General features: G+C 38.6%; 2 protein-coding genes across 3 annotated transcripts in view; one reads left to right on the top strand and one right to left on the bottom strand.

The window, feature by feature from the left end:
- LOC106934530 (MBT domain-containing protein 1-like) overlaps positions 1–8,500 on the top strand; it is a 15,292-nt gene extending 6,792 nt beyond the window's left edge. The window contains exons 3-18 of one of the 2 annotated variants that reach the window (XM_015014497.1): positions 857–990; positions 1,066–1,177; positions 1,257–1,336; positions 1,576–1,693; positions 1,780–1,914; positions 2,016–2,104; positions 2,709–2,807; positions 2,872–3,007; positions 3,087–3,142; positions 3,681–3,785; positions 3,870–4,017; positions 4,749–4,831; positions 5,592–5,829; positions 5,918–5,989; positions 6,929–7,105; positions 7,235–8,500. In XM_015014497.1, coding sequence (XP_014869983.1) covers positions 857–990; positions 1,066–1,177; positions 1,257–1,336; positions 1,576–1,693; positions 1,780–1,914; positions 2,016–2,104; positions 2,709–2,807; positions 2,872–3,007; positions 3,087–3,142; positions 3,681–3,785; positions 3,870–4,017; positions 4,749–4,831; positions 5,592–5,829; positions 5,918–5,989; positions 6,929–7,105; positions 7,235–7,347 — 1,895 coding nt within the window. In that variant the 3' untranslated portion in view covers positions 7,348–8,500. The remainder of the gene's footprint in view (positions 1–856; positions 991–1,065; positions 1,178–1,256; positions 1,337–1,575; positions 1,694–1,779; positions 1,915–2,015; positions 2,105–2,708; positions 2,808–2,871; positions 3,008–3,086; positions 3,143–3,680; positions 3,786–3,869; positions 4,018–4,748; positions 4,832–5,591; positions 5,830–5,917; positions 5,990–6,928; positions 7,106–7,234) is intronic. The other variant, XM_015014498.1, reaches the window with a different exon arrangement.
- A 6,743-nt stretch (positions 8,501–15,243) lies between these two features.
- On the bottom strand, positions 15,244–19,355 carry LOC106934529 (nucleoside diphosphate kinase B-like). The gene is made up of 5 exons (XM_015014496.1): positions 19,247–19,355; positions 17,781–17,911; positions 16,803–16,904; positions 16,253–16,365; positions 15,244–15,490 (listed from the first exon to the last, which is right to left on the bottom strand). The coding sequence occupies exons 2-5, from the start codon at positions 17,895–17,897 to the stop codon at positions 15,373–15,375; spliced, it is 450 nt and encodes a 149-aa protein (XP_014869982.1). The 5' UTR covers positions 17,898–17,911; positions 19,247–19,355; the 3' UTR covers positions 15,244–15,372.
- Positions 19,356–22,607: the final 3,252 nt, after the last annotated feature.

Consider the following 22,607-nt stretch of genomic DNA (forward strand, 5'->3'; position numbering starts at 1 on the left):
GGCACACTAGTGTGCCGCGGAACATTGGTTGAAAAGCACTGAATTAAGCACCACATTGTTTTTGGTGGGAGTCTTTAATTAGGGTAAACTGGTTGTAAATGTCAGGGACATTTAGCGCAGTGTCTTTCCACCAGGGGGCGTCACAACTTTGGGAGAAAATATAAAAATTAGTCTAATAAATTTTTTATTAGAATCAAAACCATTTTTTACGACAAAGTATTGAGCCTCATTAAGAAAACAAAACAAAATAAAATGATGAGATAAAGTAAAATTTACGAGGATAAAGTCATATTATGGGAATAAAGTCATAATATTAAAACTTTATTCTCGTACAAGTTTATTCTTGTACCATTATGACTATATCTTGCATTTTAATTTATTTTTTATTATTTTTTCTTAATATGGCTCTAATACTCCACTGTACTTTTTCAATCATTATAATATTTAAGGTAACATAACTTATTTAAATGTTATTTTCCATGTTAATTTTCTGGTTGGCTGAGAGTCAAATTTATCAAGCTGCTTTGCTCCTTAAAGTTAGCTTAGCAATCGCAAAATGGAAACATTTCTGTCAAGAAATAAGACAGTGGAGGACACTGCTGCACAAAACTCTATGAACTGAAATCAGAGGGTATGAGTTGGCATTTAAGTATAAAAAAAATGAAAGTGATAAAAAAAACATTCTGAAAGTTGATGTTTGTTTGCATATTTTGTAGCATTGTCTGTGGGGTTCCCCAGCCAGAAGCTAATGCTGGTTGGAGGCCATGATGTGGAAAAGTTTGTGCACCCCTGCACCCGGATCTCAGCAGGTGGTAGTTTTCCTTCGTGGTAGTTTTTCTCTCCGTCGTTTTTTTAGCCACCTGTGAGATGTGCGGGATGATCGGGGTCCGGGACGCTTTCTACAGTAAAACCAAGCGCTTCTGCAGCGTCTCCTGCTCCAGGAGCTTCTCCTCCAACTCCAAGAAGGCCAGCATCCTGGCCAGACTGCAGGTGAGCCCAACCCAGTCTGATCAGAACCTCCCAGAACCCGAGAAGGTTCTGATCTGCTTCCCGTCTGTTTGAAAGGGGAAGCCACCCACCAAGAAGGCCAAAGTTCTGCAGAAACAGCCTTTGATGACCAAACTGGCTGTGTATGCCCAGCACCAGTCCAGCCAGCAGGGCGGCGCCAGAAAGAGCGGTGGGTAGCAACAGAGCCTTCCTCACTCATCATCATCATAAACATGGCGGCTTTTTAACGCTGGCGGTGTGTCTTGCAGTCTCTGTGGACATGTTTGACTGGGGGCGTTACCTGGGAGACGGAGAAGTGACGGGAGCGCCGGTCAGCTGCTTCAAACACGTGAGTTCATCTCCTCAGCTCCATCTTGGTTTCCATGTGTCAAACTCAAGGTCTGGGGCCCAAATGTGGCCCGCTGTAGCTTTTTATGTGGCCCTCATGACTCCAGATGCTAAATGAGATCAATCTGTCCCTCCAGTTTTCTGAGATTCCACAATTGTGCACATTCACAGAAAGTCAACAGATCCCAATTTTTGTATTATTTTGCCCCCGAAGTTCTTTGGACTTCTCCGTCTGTCCAGGTTCTGATGGGGAAGTCATGGGGCAGCGTCAGTGAAGGAGTCCGGGTTGAGGTCCCGAACACCGACAGCGGTCTGCCCATGAAGGTCTACTGGATCGCCAGCATCATCAAGCTAGCCGGTTAGCGCCCAGAGCTCAGCTGATGCATCCAAACCTTCGTCTGGGGAGGTTCTAGTTTAAAGGACGGGTTCTGGTTCCTCCTGCAGGTTTTAAGGCCCTGCTGCGCTACGAGGGCTTCGACAGCGACTCCACCCGGGACTTCTGGCTGAACCTGTGCGTGCCGGACATCCACCCGGTGGGCTGGTGCGCGGCTGGAGGGAAACCGCTGGTTCCTCCTCAGAGTGAGTAAACGATTCCGACGGACCCGATCCTGGGCGGTTTTCTGCTGCAGACCGACCCGTTTGGTTTGATTTCTGATTGGCTGATGTTTTTCTGTCTGCAGCCATCCTGCACAGGTTCGCCAACTGGAAGACCTTCCTCATTAAGAGACTGACCGGGTCCAAAACTCTGCCACCAGACTTCTCATCGAAGGTGACGCATGAATCAGAGGCTTTCAGTTTGGTTCTGCTCATTCAGCTTCCATCATTATGGAGATTATTATTTTTTTCAGGATTAAACTATCGATTTTGCACAGATTAAACCTGAAAACTGCGATAGCTGCATCTGAACATCAGCAAAGTTATACATGAGCCCAATTGGATTCAATAATAAGGAATACAATTTTGTTTTTTATCGTGCTGAGATTACAGGTATGAAGCATAAATGTTGGTAAATAAAAAGAAATATTGTTCCATAACTGATTGAAATGTCCGGAAAGTTGTTGAATTTTGATGCGCTGGATTTGTATGAATCCTGAAGAAGTAAATTTAATGCAGAGACGACTCGGAGGCCCTGAAAACACCACAAACTTGTTAAAACGCTCAAACCTGATCTGAAAACATGCAAAGCGTATTGAGGAGCAAAATTAAATCGATTGTTGATTTTTGTGTTTCTATCATAAGAAGCATTTTGAACTGCCTTATTGATGAAATGTGCTGTACAAACAAATTTGATTGATTGATCTGAGACAGTCTGGGGGAAGAAGCCGCTGCTTGACGTTGTCTTCCTCCTCTTTCTCCTCCTCTTCCTCCTCCAGGTGCAGGAGAGCATGCAGTTCCCCTTCAAGAAGCAGATGAGGGTGGAGGTGGTGGATAAGACCCACCTGTGTCGGACTCGGGTGGCTCTGGTGGAGCAGGTGAGCGTCTGCCCGGTCGGACGGTTCCAGCGTTTCCGTCTCCATGACGACCGTGTCGTTGCAGGTGATCGGTGGGCGGCTGCGGCTCGTCTACGAGGAATGCGACGACGGGACGGACGACTTCTGGTGCCACATGTACAGCCCGCTGATCCACAGCATCGGCTGGTCCCGCTCCATCGGACACCGCTTCAAACGATCAGGTGGGCGTGGCTTAAGTCTGGCGGTGCGGAGGAAGAAGGGACAGACGGACGGAGGGTGATTCTGTTTTTCTGTTTCCAGATGGGATGAGGAAGCTGGATGGACAGACGGACGCTCCTGGACAGCTGTTTGCCAAGGTGAGCCTCAGCTGGGCTCACAGTTCATCTTTAAAATCTGTTTTTCATGCATTTTAAACTTGTTTAGATGTCAAATTTATTGATTGTAAAATCGATTTTAACCATATTTTACATCTGCAGCCTTTTCAAGTTGTTCTCTTATTAAGCTGAAAGTTGCTAGAAAGTATTTTAAAACTAATTCTGACATTTTCTGGATTTTTTTTTCACTAATTGACCTGATTTTAATTGGGCTTGAAATGATTAATGGTGATTAATTGTTTCAAACCAAAGAATTAAAATTTTATTATTTATAAAAAGAATTGAATTATGTATCTGCATTTCTAATATTGTATAAAATGCTTAAGTAGTTAATTGAAAAATCAGAATGTGCCAATTCTTTTGCCCAATTAATCGATTAATCATAGGAATAATTGCTAAGATAATCATTAGTTTATTCCTCGTTTTGATCATGGTCATTACATCAGACTATTCCATCTTCTGACCACCAGGCGGCAGTTTAACACCTGTAAACCTCAGAGCGATGTCCTCTGTCCCCCAGGTGAAGGAGGTGGACCAGACCGGACTCTGGTTCCAGGACGGGATGAAGCTGGAGGCCATCGACCCGCTGAACCTGTCTGCCATCTGCGTGGCCACAGTGAGGAAGGTGAGGAGGAGGAGGAGTCCGTCCTGCTCAGACGGCCGACTCAAACTTCTCCGCCTGACCTGCAGCCTCCGTCGCCTCCCGCAGGTTCTGGCAGACGGATACCTGATGATCGGCATCGACGGCTCGGAAGCAGCCGACGGCTCCGACTGGTTCTGTTATCACTCCACGTCTCCGTCCATCTTCCCCGCTGGGTTCTGTGAGATCAATAACATCGAGCTGACGCCCCCCAGAGGTACGTCCGGCTTCCTGCAGCTGCAGGTTTAAAGAAATGCATAAACATCCTGTTAAATCGGATGGCTTCTAAAAACTTGGAAATAACAGAAACAAAGGAATACACTCCAAAAACACAAAATCTTACCAAGCAATTTGTTTAGTTATACTGCAAATATCTCAGTACACTTGAAAAGATAGAAAACTAACTTACAAGTAACTTTTCAGCAAGCTCAATAATTTCTTAATATTGGCAGATTATTCCACTTATATTTTTTCCCCATTTCATAAAGTTAAATAATCTGCAAGTGGAACCAAAACTTTTTCATGAATATTAAAATAATATTCATGAAAAAGTTTTTTGACTCTTTTGCTGAAAAGATACTTGTAAGTTAGTTTTGTCTTATTTCCTGTTTACACTGTAAACTAAACAAAAATACTCGGCGAGATTTTGTGTTTTTGCAGCGTATTGTTTTGGACGCTGTTCCCAATAAACAAAGTGTTTGAAGAAATCAGAAGATTTTTTTTTTTTTTTTCAAATACTTGATAAAATTTCTGATTGGAAAAGTTGGAACAAAAAGCTTCTGTACGTCCAGGAAAGAACATTAATATTGGGAAGGAAATGAGAAGTGGGAAGTTCTTGGAAAAGTTGTGAATTAAAAACCTCTTCAGATGGAGATGAGCAGATTTGGAAAGTTTTGGAATATCCTGGAAGCGTGGAGGGATGACCCTCCGCCTGTTTCTCCTCCTCAGGCTACGCCGGTCTTCCCTTCAGGTGGTTCGAGTATCTGAAGGAGAGCAAGTCAGTGGCCGCTCCGGTCAACCTCTTCAACAAGGTCAGACCAAAAACAGATGGATTCTGAACTACTGAAGCGATTAATTGTGATTAATCAATTGTTAAAATAACATCAACTAAAGTAGGAGTCAAATATTCGTTGACTGGAGTATAAAGACTATGACTGAGTTTTTCACAGTATATTTTAAGCTGCAAATGCATTTTTTCCTAAAATTGATAAAGTAATTCTGTCATTACACCTTAGCCAATAAAATGTTATTTAAAAAATGATTTATTTGATTCTAATGTATTTTCAATGTTGTACATAATAGGCGTAAGTGGTTAACTGAGTAATCTGCAGTGTGCTAAGTTTGTATCTTATTACATCTTACTACAGTGAAATAATCTGGCAGTGGAATTAGAACTTTTTCATTAATATCGAGGAGTTGTCTTAAAACAAGCTGAAAAATTACTTTTAAGCTAGTTTTCTGTTTATATTGTACCAAGATATTTGCACAAGAACACAGATAAAACTTTGTTTTTAACTTATTTTTTGCCTGGCTCCTGAAAAGTGGCTCCACACCACGATCCTCCTTCCACTAAACTTTACCCATTGACTAATTTCTGATTTTGAAGCACATTACCACTATTGTTTGGACATGGAACAGATTATTTTAATTTTGTGGTTAAAGTTTGGCAGCAGAATGGACCCTTAGAACCACAGGAACCCAGAAGAACCCGTCAGGAACGGTGGAGTTGCCATGACGACTCGTCTACCAACCAGGCTGAGCGTTTAAACTCCCCTCTCTTCGCTCCAACAGGAAGTCCCGAACCACGGTTTCCGTCCTGGGATGAAGCTGGAGGCCGTGGACCTCATGGAGCCGCGGCTCGTCTGCGTCGCCACGGTGACCAGGATCGTCCACCGGCTGCTGCGGATCCACTTCGACGGCTGGGAAGACGAGTACGACCAGTGGGTGGACTGCGAGTCTCCGGACCTGTACCCGGTGGGCTGGTGCCAACTGACTGGGTACCAGCTGCAGCCGCCAGCTGTTACCGCGGGTAACCCTCACCTGGTGGGGGGGCTGAGGCAACATGCTAACCCAACATGCTAACCCAACATGCTAACCCAGGCGTTTGTTGGCTTCAGGGTCCAGAGATCTGCAGTCTGCTGGATCCAAACAGAGGAGGAAGTCCCAGCAGTACCGAGGACAGAAGAAAAGTTAAGAATCGATTTTTAATCCAACAGATGGAAGTTTTACAGATTTGTTTCTCTAAACTCAAGTCTATCACCATAACAAATTTTGCTGGATGATTACTTATTGCGATAAACAATAATATTGTTGTTTTGAGCCCATTTTCAACTAATATGATGCAAGAACACATTCTCAAAGATCAATAAACTTTAAATTGTAATGAACATTTAACGCTGGAACTGGAAAACATTTTAAATATCCAAATTAAATAAACAGAACAACAGAAACAACAAATAAAATTAATTATGAGATCTATGTAAATAAAATTGTCCGTCAAATAATGGTTTAGTTGAGACCAAAGAACCAGACTGAAGACTTTTTATCATACAGTTCCTGGTTTAGAGAAAGAATAGAGAAAAACGATAAATCATGAAAATTTTGTTTGAATTTATTATGCAATGAATTGATTTATTGTGTCAGAGCAGCGTTCTGTTTCTGGAAGTCATAATGGATGGAGCCGTTTATGTGTCGACTTTGAGGCAGAACAAAGGGAGCTGACAGTATCGTCACAAGATCAAAAGAAGATGAAAAGGAAAGCAAAGCTAACGGCCTTTAGCAGAGCATTTCCTGAAACTTCTGTAGAGAAGTTTGTTTTCATGTGAAGTCAGAGCCATGATTAGGATGCGACGCGCTATAAGTTCATAAAAACAATAATTTTCAGACATTTTTTACGTCCGGCTTCTTCTGGTGCAGAATTATGACGCATGTTCGCATCAATGACATAAAAGATGGATAAAATGACCGAAACGTTTTAAAAATAATCTTATACAGATCCAATTTAGTTCCAAATATGGAAGTAGCGCAAGTTCTGTTTGTTTTTTGTTTTGGTTGAAAAAAATCGGATTTGTGTCGCCTCTGCCTGCTGTTTGAACAGATAAATCTAAAAATGTTTATCCGTCTCCCAGAGAGGAAGTTACCCGTTGCTAAGCGCCCCGTCAGCCTCTCCGGCTCCATGGTAACGGGAGTTCCCAGGAACCTATCAGGAGACGAGAACGAGACGCCGCCTGACTACCCGTCGCCGCCTCCTCCGGCCTCGGCCGCCCAGCCGCCGTCCGCCGAACCCGACGCGGAGGGCGGGGCAGGTAAGACAGTTTAAACCAGCCAATGAGATGCTTTGGTGCTCCAGCTGCTCAGTCAGTGGTTATTCTGATGGTCAGCGAGTTTCATTTTAGAGTAACTGGACTTGACTGATGGTAACTTTGTGTCTTCAGGTCTGCAGATGGAGATTCACAATAACACAGGAGGAACGAATTCCTCATTCCAGCGAGTGGCGCTGGAAACCAACGGGTCGTCCCGAGATTTCCTGGCCAACAAAGATCAGTAAACTTTGCTTCTTCACCACCGAACCATTTACTGTGATGAACTATTAATTGCCGCCCGCTTCACCTCATTGGTTTCCTTCCACAAACCCACAAACGGCCTGAAAAGGAAGAAAATTTAAGATGATCGACGTGATGCGTTCGGGTGCTGTCAGGACAATGCGGCTCTCATGAAGTGTTTAAAGTTTGGAAGTTTTCTCCTTATTTAAAACGTTTTTTTTGCCTTTGTCTCCAACAGGAGAGAAAATTTGAAGGGTATCCTGGAAATTACATCTTACTTTCCATAACTTTAAATTTTGATGACTCAATTTACTTTTTTGTTACCTGATATTTCCCTAATACCTACAAGGACAGGTATTGGGTCATATGAGGCGACTTTTTAACCTGGTAGGAAGAGGAGAGCTCAATTATAATAGGTACTCTGACTGAAAGAGACTTTATAATACTGATGAGTTTCCAGTAGCCATTAGCTCATTTTGTATTTGCAAAACTAAGCTGTGAGAAGGTATGATGTAAGTTTTAGAAAATAACAGAAAGATAACCTCCACATTTCAGAAATGTGCCCCAAAAGTCATGGGAACGTTGCATCTACATTACAGGAAGGAAACCACTAAGGTTCAGAAGGTAATATTTAAGTTACAGAAAAGTAGCCTTGAAGTTACAAAGTAACTTTTAAATTAGAAGTAGGTAACCTCAAAGTCACAGGAAGGTAACTTCTAAAGTGAAAGAAGCTAACTTTCAAGTTAGCTTCAGAGGGGAACTTCTTAGTTACATTAATGCAACATCTAAGGTCCTGATCAATAGCCTCAAAGGTTCAGAAAGTAACATTTAAGTTACAGGAAAGTAACTTAAATTAGAGGAATGTGACCTCTAAGGTTCAAGAAGGTAATTTAAGGTTTAGGAAGGTAACTTCTAAGTTACAGAAAAGTAGCCTTGAAGTTGCAGGAAGGTAACCTCTAAGGTTCAGGAAAGTAGGATTGAAGTTACAAAGTAACTTTAAAATTAGAAGTAGGTAACCTCCAAGTTACAGGAAGGTAACCTGTAAGGTTCAAGAAGCTAACTTTTAAGTTATCAGAGGGGAACTTCTTAGTTACATTAATGTAACCTCTAAGGTACTGAACGATAGCCTCTAAGGTTCAAAAAGTTAAGTTACAGGAAAGTAACTTAAATTAGAGGAAGGTCGTTTTATAATACGTTTTATAAGATTCTTTTGTCTTTAAATTTCTAAAACAAAAGTGAAAATTTAATGAAATATACAAAAAAAAATAGAAGGAAATGTTGACATAAAGCAAATGTATCTTTAAAGTTGGATTTTGAACCTTAAAAATATCCAAAATCTCCTGAAATTCTTCTGATACCTCAGAAACCAGAATTTAGATAAGCTGCAGAACAAAAAGGTTTAATTTGATTAAACAGATTTTAACTAAATATATTTGATTTAAAGAAGAAATACTTTATTCTAACAGTTTAACAAATTAACATTTTATTACCTCTTCGGTCTGTGTGGCGTCCATGATATAAAACAATATAAATGTAAAGTTTGATGTGTTTTTGATGGTCAGTAAAGGAAGTTTTTCTGTTTTCATTCATGCAGAAAATGAACTCAAAGTTCAAAAGTTTAATTCTGCGTCTGTAACGTTAAACGTCGCATTTTCTAGAAGAAAATAAATCTATTGCATTTCATGAAGCTCTGAAGGTTTTATAGACTGAATTAAACTGATTTTATGAGACATTTATTTTTACATTCTAGTAAAAAATGTCAGAATTAGAGCCTAAAATTTAAATTAAATGTAAAACTGGAAGCCAGTTTCTCCAAAGTAAAACTTACATTTCTTTTGGTCAGTATTATTTTTATGGGTTTTTTTTTTTTTTTTGGTCAAAGAAAAAAAAAAGAGAAATAAAAAGAATGAAGGGAACTGGATGTATTCATGATTCTAGTTTACATTTACTCATTTTTATTTAGTAAATCCAAATTTTATGGAAGCTTTTAACTGCCATAACCTTGGAAAAATTCAGGAGCGGCTTCTTGTTAAAATTAGTTTTACAAGAAAACGTGTTTTCTATCTCCTTGTAACGGACAAATTTTGCTTCTCTTAATGAGAAACTTGTTTTTTCATTTTGTTATAAGAAACATTCTCATTTTAACAAGATGTGTTTTATTTCTAGCTATAGCAAAAATAACTAGAAATAAAAGTTTCTCATTTTAACGATATAAACATATCTTCCTCTGACAGATTACGACTCGGTATATTTTGTTAAGTCATGTAAATCTCATAACAAAATTTTAAAATTTTGCTTCTTCTAAATTTATTTCCAAGTTCTGGCAGTTAAACTCTTCCGTAAAATTTACATTTTTAAAAGAAGTGAGTGACGTTTTTTATATTTGCTCATAATGAATGTCTGAATCTTCTTTTCCTGGGAGAAAAAGGCTTCCTCTCATCTCATCGATTGTCTGTCGGTAAACCCGGGCCCGGCTCCCAGTTTATCGTGAAGAACCGGAACCAGTGCCAAATGGTTTCTGTTGTGAGAAAACAATCATGTGTCCTGGTGCTTTATGTGGAGGATTTGAAGCTCTTTCTGGGAGGATTTCTACGCCCTCTGCTTGTGTTTTTATAAATATGTCGGATTTTCTAAGAGCAGAACATGCTGAAGGTCTTCCTCGTCACTTTCTGACGCCGGCGTGTCGGACTGAACCAGTTTCTCATCGAGCAGAGTTCGATCCCACAGGAAGTGAATCAGAATGACCTCAGAGGCTCAGAACTTATCACACTGCAAAAACACCAAATCTTACCAAGTAGTTTGGTTTAGTTTCTACTGCAATTATCTGAGCACATTTTAAATGAGACAAAACTAACTTATAAGTAACTTTTCAGCAAGATATGAGTGTTTTTAGTAAATAATTAATATTGATTAAAGAGTACTAATTTTACTAATTAGAATGTTATCAGTGAAATAATCTGTCAGTGGAACTAGTACTTTCTCTTCCATATTAATGAATAATTGACTTAAAACAAGCTCATATCTTGGTGAAAAGTTGGTTATAAGTTACTTTTCTCTTATTTCAAGTGAAATAAAATATTTGCACTAAAACTAGACCTAAAACATTGGGTAAGATTTTGTCTTTTTGCAGTTCAGGTGATAAATCCAGAACAATTTGGTCTAGTTTTGGACTGATTTACTCGTGTTACCTAAAAATGTTGAGTATTTATTTCAGACACTTGGAAATCTTTCTGATTTCACTTATTATAAATATAAAAACTGCAGTCTGAACAGTAGATGAGTCCGTTTACAGTATAGCTAAAAAAGTGAAGAGGCCATGAGTCGTTTCTCCTGTGGGACATCCTGGTTGTCCAGCAGCCCTCTGCGGGTCGACCTCTGCTCTTTATGCTGTTAAATGTGAAAATAAAGCTGAAGATCTTCAGAAAAGAATCATTTTTAGAAGAATCTGTTGATGTTTGTGGATTGTTGTGAACTTTTCTTGACTCCCCATCAGTTCGAAGGTTTGAAGATGACAAAGATCTGGATCAGCTTGCCGTTACTGTCTGACTACAGTCGTGTGTTGATGTTCTGATAAAGGTTTTTATACATTGTGCAATTTTTTGGCAGCATGATTGTGAAGAAATATTTCATCTAGATGTGAAATTAATGACTTTTTATGCAATAAAAAGAAAAATCTCAAGAGTCTCTGCTAGAAAATATATTCATTCATGCATGAATAATGAGAACTGGCAGAATGGGATTTTGTTTTACTAAATATTCAAATTTTAGAGTTGGAATTTTCTACCAATATGGATCTAGGATGCGTCCTGTCCGGTTCTGGTCGGACCAGAGAAATCTGACATGCAGAATCTGGTTCCACCTCATTCCTCTCAGTAGAACAGCTGCTCGTTAGTTTCTCCTCATCCTCTCTCAATAAATCATTGGAGCTCCTTAACATGCCTTCTGGACTAGAAATGGATCCTAACACAGTGATTTATTACCGGATCAGAAGAGATGATACAGAGTCAAAACCAAACTGGGCGTCTCCTGGTCTCATGTCCAATCCACTGACCTCGGCCCATGCAGAACAGATTTTATGTCTCGAGTTGGGGAATAAAACTTCACAGACTAGGGAGTCCAAAGTCCGGGCCGAGGGCCATTTATGGCCCTCTGAAGGATTTTGGGAGTCTCAAATTGAGGAAATCTGTCCTGCAAACATAGGTGATTGATGCAGATGGACACATTTTGCAACAATCTTTACAGATAAATAACTTCTTAAGAAAAATATTTGCCATAAAAAATAGATTCCCATTTATTAACACGTTCTTTATCATTCATGTTAATTTCAGAACAACTAGAATAACAAACATTGACCTGCTTTTCCTAAAATGTAAATATTACTTCTCATACGAGAAAACAACCAGAAGAATTTGGAAACAGTTGGTCTTGACATACACAACCATTTTCATCAAAAATGTAACTAGTTTGTTCATTTTAGTACAATTAAGAGGGTTTACTTTATTACTGAAAAGCTATAATAAACAAAAGGCTGGAAAAGTTTGTTTTAAAACTATGATTTTGGTTTTCCCAAGTGCTTTCAGCTTAACATTGGCCCACTTTGCAAAAATTGGTTATGAACCACCGATTTGATTCAGATGTTGAGCCACAGAAACATGTGAACATGGAGGCTGACGTTGGATACCACAACTACAGCGCTGGAATAATTGGTCCTTTCTCTCCAATTGTGCCAAAGATACACGGTGGTTGTCCTTGGTAACGGCAAAGATTAGCCTGATTCAAAACTACTGCAAAAATATTAAGAAATATCAACTTTGTACCCAGAAAATAACCTAAATGAAGTATCGGATTAGAAGGTTTGAGAAGTAAATAATATCAGCATATGATGATACTTTGTGGTTAAAGTGATCCACGATTAGCTGAACATGTCGGTCTTATGTTTTCATTTTCCTATCAATTAAAAGAAATTGCTGTTTGACACATAAAAACTCAATTACTTCAAAAATGTCATATCTTTCGTAATATAATTTCACCCAGGGAGGTCGCCATTTTTTCACTTGCTGGGTTAATGACACGGTTGGGTCCGTTCAGTACTGGAATCTACAGAGTAAACACAAGAAGGCTAACTTTACCTGAGTTGGCTGGTGTGAATTCAGACAATGCCACACTCTGTCACTGTTGGCTGTAATTTAAGAACAAAAAAATAGTGAGACGAGTCTGGATCGATTCCCAAAAAGCCGAACACTTCTGAACAACGTATATTTGTGCTCTCAACATTTCTCTCCAGAAATCTTTGAGTCAGTTGTACAAGCAAAATTTATGAAGGAGCTAACAGGTGGTCGTTACCCTCTCAAGCTTAAAACAAATGCTGTGGCGTTAGTTTTTATTCACGAAGCCTATAAACCCAGCCAGCAGCTAGCAACCAAAAGACGCTGGGAGAAACAAAAGACACTTTTAAATGACAACGGAACTGTTGCTACTGAATGTGAAAACATGGACTTCTTACAGGATCAGACAGTCCGACCAGAGGTACGTGTCATTCTTTTTTCATTTAGTAGCAGCAGCACAAACACTTGTTCCACCAACTCTTTCCTCTTCCTCCGTTTGCTCCTCATCTTCATTACTCTTTGTGATTTCTTCATTTCCATCCATTTCAACGCGCTCCGGTTCAAATTGAAAAAGCTTAACGGCTTAATTTATCACTGATTTGACTGGACGGAACTACTAGCGCGATCAGACCTAGCATACATAATTTACCCAGAATGCATTGTAGTGTAACAGCATGGCGACGGTCATGTGACAGTACGTAATTTACCTTTTTAAAATCCAAAGACGCTACAGTGTTTTTACTGTATTGCTCTTACATCTAAAATACACATTTCTCAGATAAAGTCTCTTGTAATAACTAGCTTTAGACGGCTATAATGTTTTCATATCTGCTCTTCTTGGGTTTAATGATCATGGTAAACAAATCCTTTGGGTTTGTTGCTCCATTACACTGAAATCTGCTGAAAGACTTAAAGTTGAAGGAAATTGTCACTTTTGATGCATTTAAAGTCACTATTAATCACTTTGTAAATTATTTGACTGATATCAAGTATTTTAGTCCTATTTTTCTTTTATGGGTGTGTTTGCGCTTTAGCTTGCACATTTAGATAAAAGTCACATGGATGTGCTTCAAGTCTGTTTCTGTCCTCATTTCATCTGCCTGTAAAAGGAAAGACATGCCAGCCCACCAGCTGTCCGGATCTACCTGGACCAGAGCCTGATGTGTTTCCCTGATGATGGAGGATAGGATTCAGCTGATGGTTCAGCATCCACAGCATGACTGATATTCTGCCAGAAACGTGTAGTTCCCCCCCTCCCGCCTTCTAAAAACAGCTTCCTGGACCGCATGCTGACACCAGACACTCGCCGTACTGGACATCTGCCGGACTCGCTGCAGTCTGATGATCAGATTTATGCAACTCAGGTGAAACTCTCATGTAAACAAGAGGACCATGCTTATTAACACAGCAATATTTCATTCACTGCAACCGCTTTTGTTGTTTTTAAGAGGTTTGGTCCAGTTTTTAAGGAGTGTTGTTACTGTTACTTGTTAACAAAATTGACTCATTCCTTGATTTTAGCAGCCCTAACTTATATAAGATGACCTTCACTACAAAAAACAAAAACTTTCCAAGTAAGTTTCTGGTGCATTTATCTTAGAAAACTTGTTTTAAGTCAATAATTCCTCAATGCTGATTAAAAGGCTCTTGCAGATTATTTCACTTTTAACATAAGAAATATATATATATATATATATATATATATATATATATATATATATATCTTGATATAAGTGAAATAATCTGCCAGTAGAACTAATACTTGCTTCTGTTATTGCAGCTAGAAACTAGAGATCATGCTGAAGTCTGGGTGTAGTGATGACCTCTGACCTGAACCTTCAGAGCCACATAAAGACGGTTACAAAGTCAGCTTTCTATCACCTGAAGAACATTTCCAGGATTAAAGGACTAAAGTCTTAGCAAGACGTAGACCGGGTATCTGCAAACGGCAAGATAAAGAACTAACTAATGTTTTTAAATGTAGATATAATAACAAATGCAGATTTTTAGCAGTTTATTCTGCAATATGTGCATTGAATTTCTACAAAGAATGGCACTAAAAGCAGATACATACTGCTTGGTATTTATCTAGTTCTAATTTGAATTTATTTTACAAGGGGCCATGCATAAAAATCAACATTAGTATGTTAAAACAACCATGTAACAATGCCAGATTTAGCCACTAGGGTTAATTTTCATCTGTAGTTTTCTGCTAGTTCTAGTTCTGCATCCCCAGAACCAGAACCAAAAATGGAGAAACAGAATTCAGCTTCTATGCACCACAAATCTGGAACAAACTTCCAGAAAACTGTAAAACAGCTGAAACACTGAGATCTTTTAAATCTAGACTAAAATCCCACCTGTTAAGAGCTGCTTTACATTGATAAATTAAAAATTGATCAATATGTTTCATGTATATTTCAGAATCATAAGAATTTATTGTCATTCTCAGAAAGACAACGAAATTGCCGTTTCAGGTACAACCATCCATCATGCAACTGCACGAGGGGGGAAATGGGACGGGGGGATAGATGCCTGAGGCCTCGCAGCCCGACAGGCGCCGCCCTTGGCATTTTATAAAATGTATTTATTGCTGTGTTATAATTTGTTACTTTATTACATTTTTATGGTTTAGCTCCGTTCCAGCTGAAATGTGCGACACAAATAAACTTTACTGAAGAAAATTGTAGAACGATCTTTATTGTGATTTTTTTTTGTTGTGTGCTTTTGACAGTTTTTTCCTGTTTATCTTGATCATATCTGTGATATGACTGAACAATGACACTCAGACACTTTGTGGTTAACATGAGACTTTATTGATCAGTGCTACATGTTTGGTGTGACTGGTAAAAACCAAGGTAGAGGATCGACTGTAGAGTGGGCGGGGTTTAGTTGATGGTGGGCGGAGCTCCAGAGGGGCGGGGTTTACTCGTACAGGAAGGCCTGAGTGGCGGGGGTCCAGTTGACGAACTCCTCTGCCTTGAACCAAAGATCGACCTCTCTCTTGGCGTTATCCAGGGTGTCGCTGCCGTGGATGATGTTCCTGAGGACACAGTCGGGTCAGATCAGTGACTTACAGTTTTATTAATTAACCAATCAGCATCTGGTCGATTCTGTCTGGAAATATTAGTTTCTTCTAAAAAAGAAGTCATTTTCCCCATTTTGTTAAATGAAAACCTCAAGATGTATTTACATTTTTTTAGTAATAATCTAAAATTTTTTCATTTATATATTTTTTGTTGCATTATCATTTATTATTTTTCCAACTAAAATAATCAGTGGTCATTTCTTATTATTTTTACTAATGAAGTATTTTAAAATATTTTATTGTAATTAAATAATTTATTTTTAATTTTATCTGAAATAATTAATTTTAAGCATTTCTAATTTTACTGCCTATCTCACCTATATCACATTAATAAGCTGCATCCTTTTTTATCTAATGCATTTTTCATGTATTTTAGGAATGTATGGCATATATGTTTTTATTTTTAAATGCAGAAATGTTCTAATGGTGACAGTAATATTTACTCTGAATTTTTATTCATGTTAAAAAGTATTTTTATTAGCAAAAATATATTTTTTTAATTGATTCTAATGTAAAAATGTGTTTTAATATTTATTTTTCTGTTTGTTCTCATTAAATTAGACTTTTTTCCTAATTTTTCTGGATATTCCTTGAGAACAAACCTCTTCTTGGACCTCAGTAATCCCATTTGTGGTTAAGTTTTTGATTATATCGACTCTTTGCAGTCATTTCCTGGTGCGTTGTGTAAGTTTTGCAGCGTTGCCATGGTTTCCTCACCTGCCGATGTTGATGCACAGGTCTCCACGGATGCTGCCGGGCTTGGAGTCAGCGGGGTTGGTCTCACCCAGCATCATCCTGGCCAGCTTCACAATGCTCTGACCCTCCCAAACCTGAAACACAAATCCAAACACAAATGTCTGAAAGCACGTTTTTATTCTTTAAAAATGTTCCCATCTGAAACAGATTTCTGCAAAATACAACTTTAAAAAGTGTGAATCACCTACTTTACTGAACTTAGTCATATTTTTGAATTTAGTGATATTTATTAATGCTCTCCTGGCAGAAAATGTGGAGAAAATATAAAAAATAACATTTACGATCATACTATATGTTCTACGTGTCTCCATGGTAACACTTAGTGGACAAGCAGCTGTCCTCCATGTCTCCATGGTAACACTTAGTGGACAAGCAGCTGTCCTCCATGTCTCAGCTTCCTGTTGGACTGAAGCAGCTGAGGCCTTGAGGACCAGCAGGTGCCAAGAGGTTGTTGACGTAACGGAAAAACAAAGCAGGAAGTTATGTGCGGCCATGTTTGTGTTGGCGTTACCATGGCGAGGACTGGTCCGGAGGACATGTATTTGCAGAGTCCTGCATAGAAAGGCATGTCCTTCAGGTCCAGGTAGTGCTTCTTCATGTGGTCCTCAGAGGCCTGCACACAGACCGGGGAGAGTTATGCATGAAGCACAAGCAAAAAGTAAGTACACCCTGCTGATCACACACGATTTAAGACTTTAATTAACCAATCAACATCAGTTTTACTGCTCTGGAGCAGAAAGGTGAGGTAAAAATCAGAGAAGCAACTTGAGCTGCTCATCAATCTGCACTGAAAAACATTTCCTACCAAGTATTTTTGATCTCATTTCTACTACAAATGTTAGTACACTTAAAATGAGACAAAAGTAACTTTTCAGCCAGATATATGAGCTTGTTTTAAATCAAAAAATCTTTAATATTGATGAAAAATAACTTATAAGAAAATGTCCAGTTATAAGTGAAATAATCTGCCAGTGGAACTAATACTTAAAAAAAAAAAATATTAATATTAAGGAGTTATTCTTAAAATAAGCTCCTATGTGTTGCTGAAATGCTACTTTTAAATCAAATATGTTTGGTTTAGTTTTTAGCACAAATATCTTAGTGCACTTGAAATAAGGCAAAACTAACTTAAAAGTAACTTTTCAGCAAAACACAGGATATTGCTTTAAGTCAATAATTCCTTAATATTGATTCAAAAGTTTAGAATATAAGTCAGTGAGTAAATTTGTCCCCAGTTACCATGACAACAGAAACCAGAAAGTTTGGAAAAGATAATCACTTTGTGTTGCATCTAACATTTTTATCAGTAGATTTTAATTTAAAAGTTTGTTCGAATTTATTTATTTTTGTATTTTAGTTGGAAGGGCTGCATGAAATCAATGACCCCTGACCCCACATTGAACACCAGATGGACTCAGACTCCATCTGGTGTCTGCTGCCGACCAGGGGTGTACTTAGTTTTCCTCCTGGTCGTCATTTTGTTTCTCACCTGGACGAATTTGGCAGCGATCAGCTTGAAGCCTCTTGTCTCGAAGCGCTTGATGATCTCACCACACAGTCCTCTCTGGACGCCATCAGGCTTCACAGCGATGAAGGTACGCTCCATGTCTGCTGAGGAGGCTGCAGAGAAACACGCATCTCATTTATTCACACCTGAAAACCTTCATGTGAGGGAAAAACGGGGTTAATTCGACACTATGTGCTAAAAAACTAAGAAAAATGAGAAGAAACTAAACAAAAACAGAATAAACTCTTAGAGCCACTGTAGACAGAAACAAAGGAGTGAATTTACTCCTCTCTTTTCTTATCTACAATATAGACAATCAAACTGGACCCGAATCTCTGAAAGGCCGCAAAAAGTCAGTGAACCATTAAAGAGTAAAAACGTAATGAGTCTGGAATAAAAATAAGAACATCCACCGGTCATCCTGGAATAAAAACCCATCATAGATCCATCCTCATCAGAAACCTGACCCAGTTTTCGATCCGCTTTCTGGTTTTGTCTGGACCCAGAAACATGTTGCTAATTTTACAGCTGCTGGTATTTGTTGTCGTGACTCTGGCAGCAGCTGAGGGTCAGAGGGAGAGGCTCCCAGTTTAACCTCCTGCTGGGTATTATTAGGATCCCAGTTTGGGTTCTGCTGACCCTTCAGATTGGGTCCAGATGAAACCAGAAACTGGGCAGAACAGAACCGGTTCCAGGCGGGAGAAACAAACAAGACTGGGGAAATTAAAACTCGCCCTGAGCCACAAAGGTTACTAAACTTTTGTGAAAAACTTTAAAATGTTTGATAAATATCTGATAGGAAATGGACCTTTTAAAGAGCCGCCATTTTATTTCTGTTTTTAGGTTTTAAAACTAAGAGAAACAAAATATTTACCGAAACATTGATGTTTCTACCGGATTTAGATGTTGCGATTGATTTTGAACAACAAAAATATTTAGTTTCAAATGTAATGATGAGAAAAAAATTATATTTCTGAGATTTGTGTCATTCTGGTGTGGAAATTTAACAAAAAGGACAAAGAAGAATCCAGAACCAGAACCAGAACCAAATCATCTTCTGCTGCAGGATCTGTCTTCTGGGATTTTTGAAATGTTCCAGAACTATTCTAGTTTCAAATAAAATCAAATAAAAACTCTTGAGATTAATGAATGAATGAATTTTGCATGTTGGACAAAAAAAGGTTCAGAGATTCTGCAGCATAAAGCTCCGAACTTTCCAGACTTTCTCCACTTGATCCGAACCAGAATCTAAAAACATTTTTCTGCAAATATAATTAAGAATTTCTGTAAAAACGGAGGGAGAACGCTTTAAACGCTTCATGCAACAGAGTTTTAGTGAAGCTGAAAACCTGCAGGACGCAGCGGTTCGGGTCCAGTTCAAATGTTTCTGCAGGGTCAGAACCCTCAGTGCCGGGTCAGAACCCTCACAGACCGGGTCCGATATCTACCTGAGTTCTGGGACTTGAGGAGAACTTGTGAAGTTGAGTTGCCGGCGGCTGGGATGCGACACCGAAGCTGAAGACCCGAACAGCGGTTCTATATGGCGGCCGAGCCGCGGGCGGGGTGAGGGCGGGGCCGGCCCGTGGGCTCGGTTCTGAATCACTGGAAGCCGCTGACGGATCCCTCATTTGTGCATGTTTGTCTGTCACTGACTGGACAGTTTTAGAAGCTGTTGTCAAAGATCCAAAAGCTGCAAACGGAGAAAGAGAAACAAGAAAATATTCTCCACATTTCTTAACACTGAAGTCAGAAATCCGTGATTTTTAAAATTATCTTAAAAAAATTAATAACTAAAATAAATCTTTAAAAATAAACCATGTGGATGTAGATGAAACTACTAAACACGCAACTTCTGAAAACTTTTATAAAGTATCTTTAAGCTTTATAAAAGAAGCTTTTGGATTCTGTTTTTTATGAAAGAATTTATTTTATCTGCAGCTAAAATATTTATGATTACATTTCTAATAAACTTTTACCTGGTTTAAAGTGGAATTAGCACTTCTTGCTCAGAATATTATGTTTTCGTTACAAGTTAATTAGTGGTTAATTAGTGAGGCTGTTTGCTCCAGTAGAGTCACAAACAGGATGGATGATGGAGCTGAAACTGTAAAATCTCTGAGGGAAAACATGGCAGCTTTCTTTCAGCCAGCTGGCTGTCAGTGTAGGGGCGCAGCTAAATATTTTTCTGAGGTGTATGAAGACACATTATAAGGGTTTTCAATGCACCATCAGCTGTTGAACACAGAAAATGAGCTAGAATAATTATCAAGCCATCTTCTGGCGCCCGCTAGATTGGCGCCCTGCAACAGATGTTTGATTACATACCGAAGAAGAACTTTCTTTAAAAAATAACTTTAAACCATCGGAACCAAGAAAAGCTAAAGGTATAAAATGATTAAATAGATGGACAGCTTTTGAGTTTGTCAGGAGTGTAAACACTACACTACCCATAATTCAATGCTCCCCGTCGCTATGGTGGCGACTGGGTTGATCAGAACCTAAATCTGCGGTTTAAACTGGGAGCAGAACCAGAATCCAGACCCAGATGAGGGGAAGCGCGGTGCCGGCTCTCACCTGATAAATATAACAGTCCTTCACCCTTCACCCAAATTTCCCACTAAATATAAACCTTCTCCTTATCAGGGATGGAAAGCAGACTCCTCTCATGGAGGGGGGCAGGGTGAGGTTCTGTCCACTCTGCAGCCCTGCATGCTGGGGAGGCTCGGTGGGTGTGGAGGGGGTCCAATCAGGTCACCTCAAACCAAACATACCCCCCACCCTGACAGCTCCCTTCAGGAATCAAACATCTGAGCTGCAGGTTCGGGTTGCTCTCAGGTTTGGGGTTGTAGGTTCGTGTCCCACGTCCTCACTGTCCTCATGTCCTCGGTTCCGTCCAGCGGGTCAGTCGGTACCGTTTGCATAAACTCTTAATTGTTTCCAGAAATCCACATAAATCTGATTTAATCTGAATAAATCGGATTATTTTCAGATTTTGTCACATAGTTTTATGTTTTCCTATGTTGTTTCTTTTTTTTTTCTGTTCCAGAACCAAACCTGCTTTACTGCAGAAGGTTTGTGAAGTTTGCTGATGGCGCCACCTTCTGGCCGGAAAACAAACTGAGGCGGATTTTATTTTATTTTTTGTCTCCAGATTTTATTTCAGTGTTTGTAGTGAGACAGCAGAGGGAGGAGACGTCTGCAGGAGGCGGGGTCACGTTCTCCATAATCAATAATCACCAAAACAAAAACAAAAACAAAAAAAAAAAATCCTATTCTGGTCATCAACTCATCACTGATGTTAAACTAAATTAGCAACGTTTTCTAAAATCAAATTAATCCAAAATCTACATATGAAATATGAGAAAACAAGTATGTAATTTTGAATTAACACATTTTGGAAAGTTATGAAATTAAAAAATAAATTAAATAATTTGGAATAATTATAATTCTTTTAGTTTAAATGTGAATTAATAAAATAACATTAATGATAAAATATTGCAAAAGAAAATCCTGAAAGTCAATATAACTACGTATAATATAACTATCATTATATTTTTATCTAATTTTATTATGAAAATAATAAAACTCTGAACATTATTGCTGATGGTTTCTCATTTTAATATGACTTTATTTTTACTTATTTTTTTCTTTAACTCATTAAAAAACAACATACTAAGGGTTTTTCCCCTATTTTTTAAAATTAAATCCAAATTAAAATGAATAAATTTTGTTTTTATCACAACTGAAATTCAGAAATTTTCTTCGATTGTTTAATGAAAACCTCTTCAACCAAAAGTTTCTTCACTAAAAATTAAGAAAAGAAAAAACATTTTGGAGGAAATACTTCCATTTGTTTTTAATCTTTTTTTTTTTTTTTTTACGTTTTTGTCTAAATTTAAATAGAAAATATTTCTCACTTAACTCTGATGAAAATCAGATTTATCTGAAATTGACAGATTGTTTTTCAGTAACTTACAGTACCAGTTATTTTTGTTGAGTTTTACTTAACAGTTTTAATTATTTAATTTTAATTATTTCAAGTTTACAAAGTAAAGCTCAAATTGTGTATTAATGTATCTTTAACGTTTCTATTATAAATTAAAATCAAATAATCTGAACCTTAAGGCTCCGCCCCCCTTCCAAACGTCTCCTCCAATCACATTATTCGCAGAAGAAAAGGATTCGTTTCCATGTAAACAGCCACTTCTGTACAAATAAAAAGCAAACAGAAACAAAGTTTAGATAGAAAACAACTGAAACATCAAACTGAAGAGATTTCTGTACATTTCATAAAGTCATAAATTCATTTTCATAATTTCTCTCTTTTTCAACGTCTTAAACTTTCTGAGTTTTACAAATAAAAGACACCAAATGAAAGTTTTTCTCCTTGAGGTGGCGCTGCTCTCCCTCCGTTCATACATAAAATAGAATCTCCGATAGTTTTTATTTACACACTTCAGATATTTACAGATTTTTTTTTAGTTTTCAGACCAGTGACATGGTGGTCAAAGCTCTGGATCCCGGAACAGTTCTGGGCCGAGGCAGTGATCGATCTTTGGACCAGAACCGGACTCAGAACCGGACTGGGATCCACGACATTGCGCGCCTGAGACCCAGAAAGTGGTCCTGAGAGAGCCGTGGGCTGATCGGTGATCGTCCACCTGAACTGGGCTTTTGGACCGCCATGAAAACCAGACCAGACCAGAATGAGAACTTCATCTCAGCAGGAAACCGTACTGATGGTTCCTGAAGAGAGAAGCTTTTATTTTGGAAGTTTACATTTAGATTCATGATACTGATATGATCCAT

This window comes from Poecilia latipinna, unplaced genomic scaffold, assembly GCF_001443285.1.
Source record: "Poecilia latipinna isolate Pla-1442-1.1 unplaced genomic scaffold, P_latipinna-1.0 Scaffold1820, whole genome shotgun sequence".
In the NCBI taxonomy this organism is placed as follows: domain Eukaryota; kingdom Metazoa; phylum Chordata; class Actinopteri; order Cyprinodontiformes; family Poeciliidae; genus Poecilia; species Poecilia latipinna.

Coding starts and splice junctions, on each gene's coding strand:
- LOC106934529 (XM_015014496.1), bottom strand. CDS start 17,897: ATGGAGCGTACCTTCATCGCTGTGAAGCCTGATGGCGTCCAGAGAGGA. Junction 16,905..17,780: donor TCGCTGCCAAATTCGTCCAG/GTGAGAAACAAA, acceptor GTCTGTGTGCAG/GCCTCTGAGGACCACATGAA. Junction 15,491..16,252: donor CTGTGCATCAACATCGGCAG/GTGAGGAAACCA, acceptor CTGTGTCCTCAG/GAACATCATCCACGGCAGCG.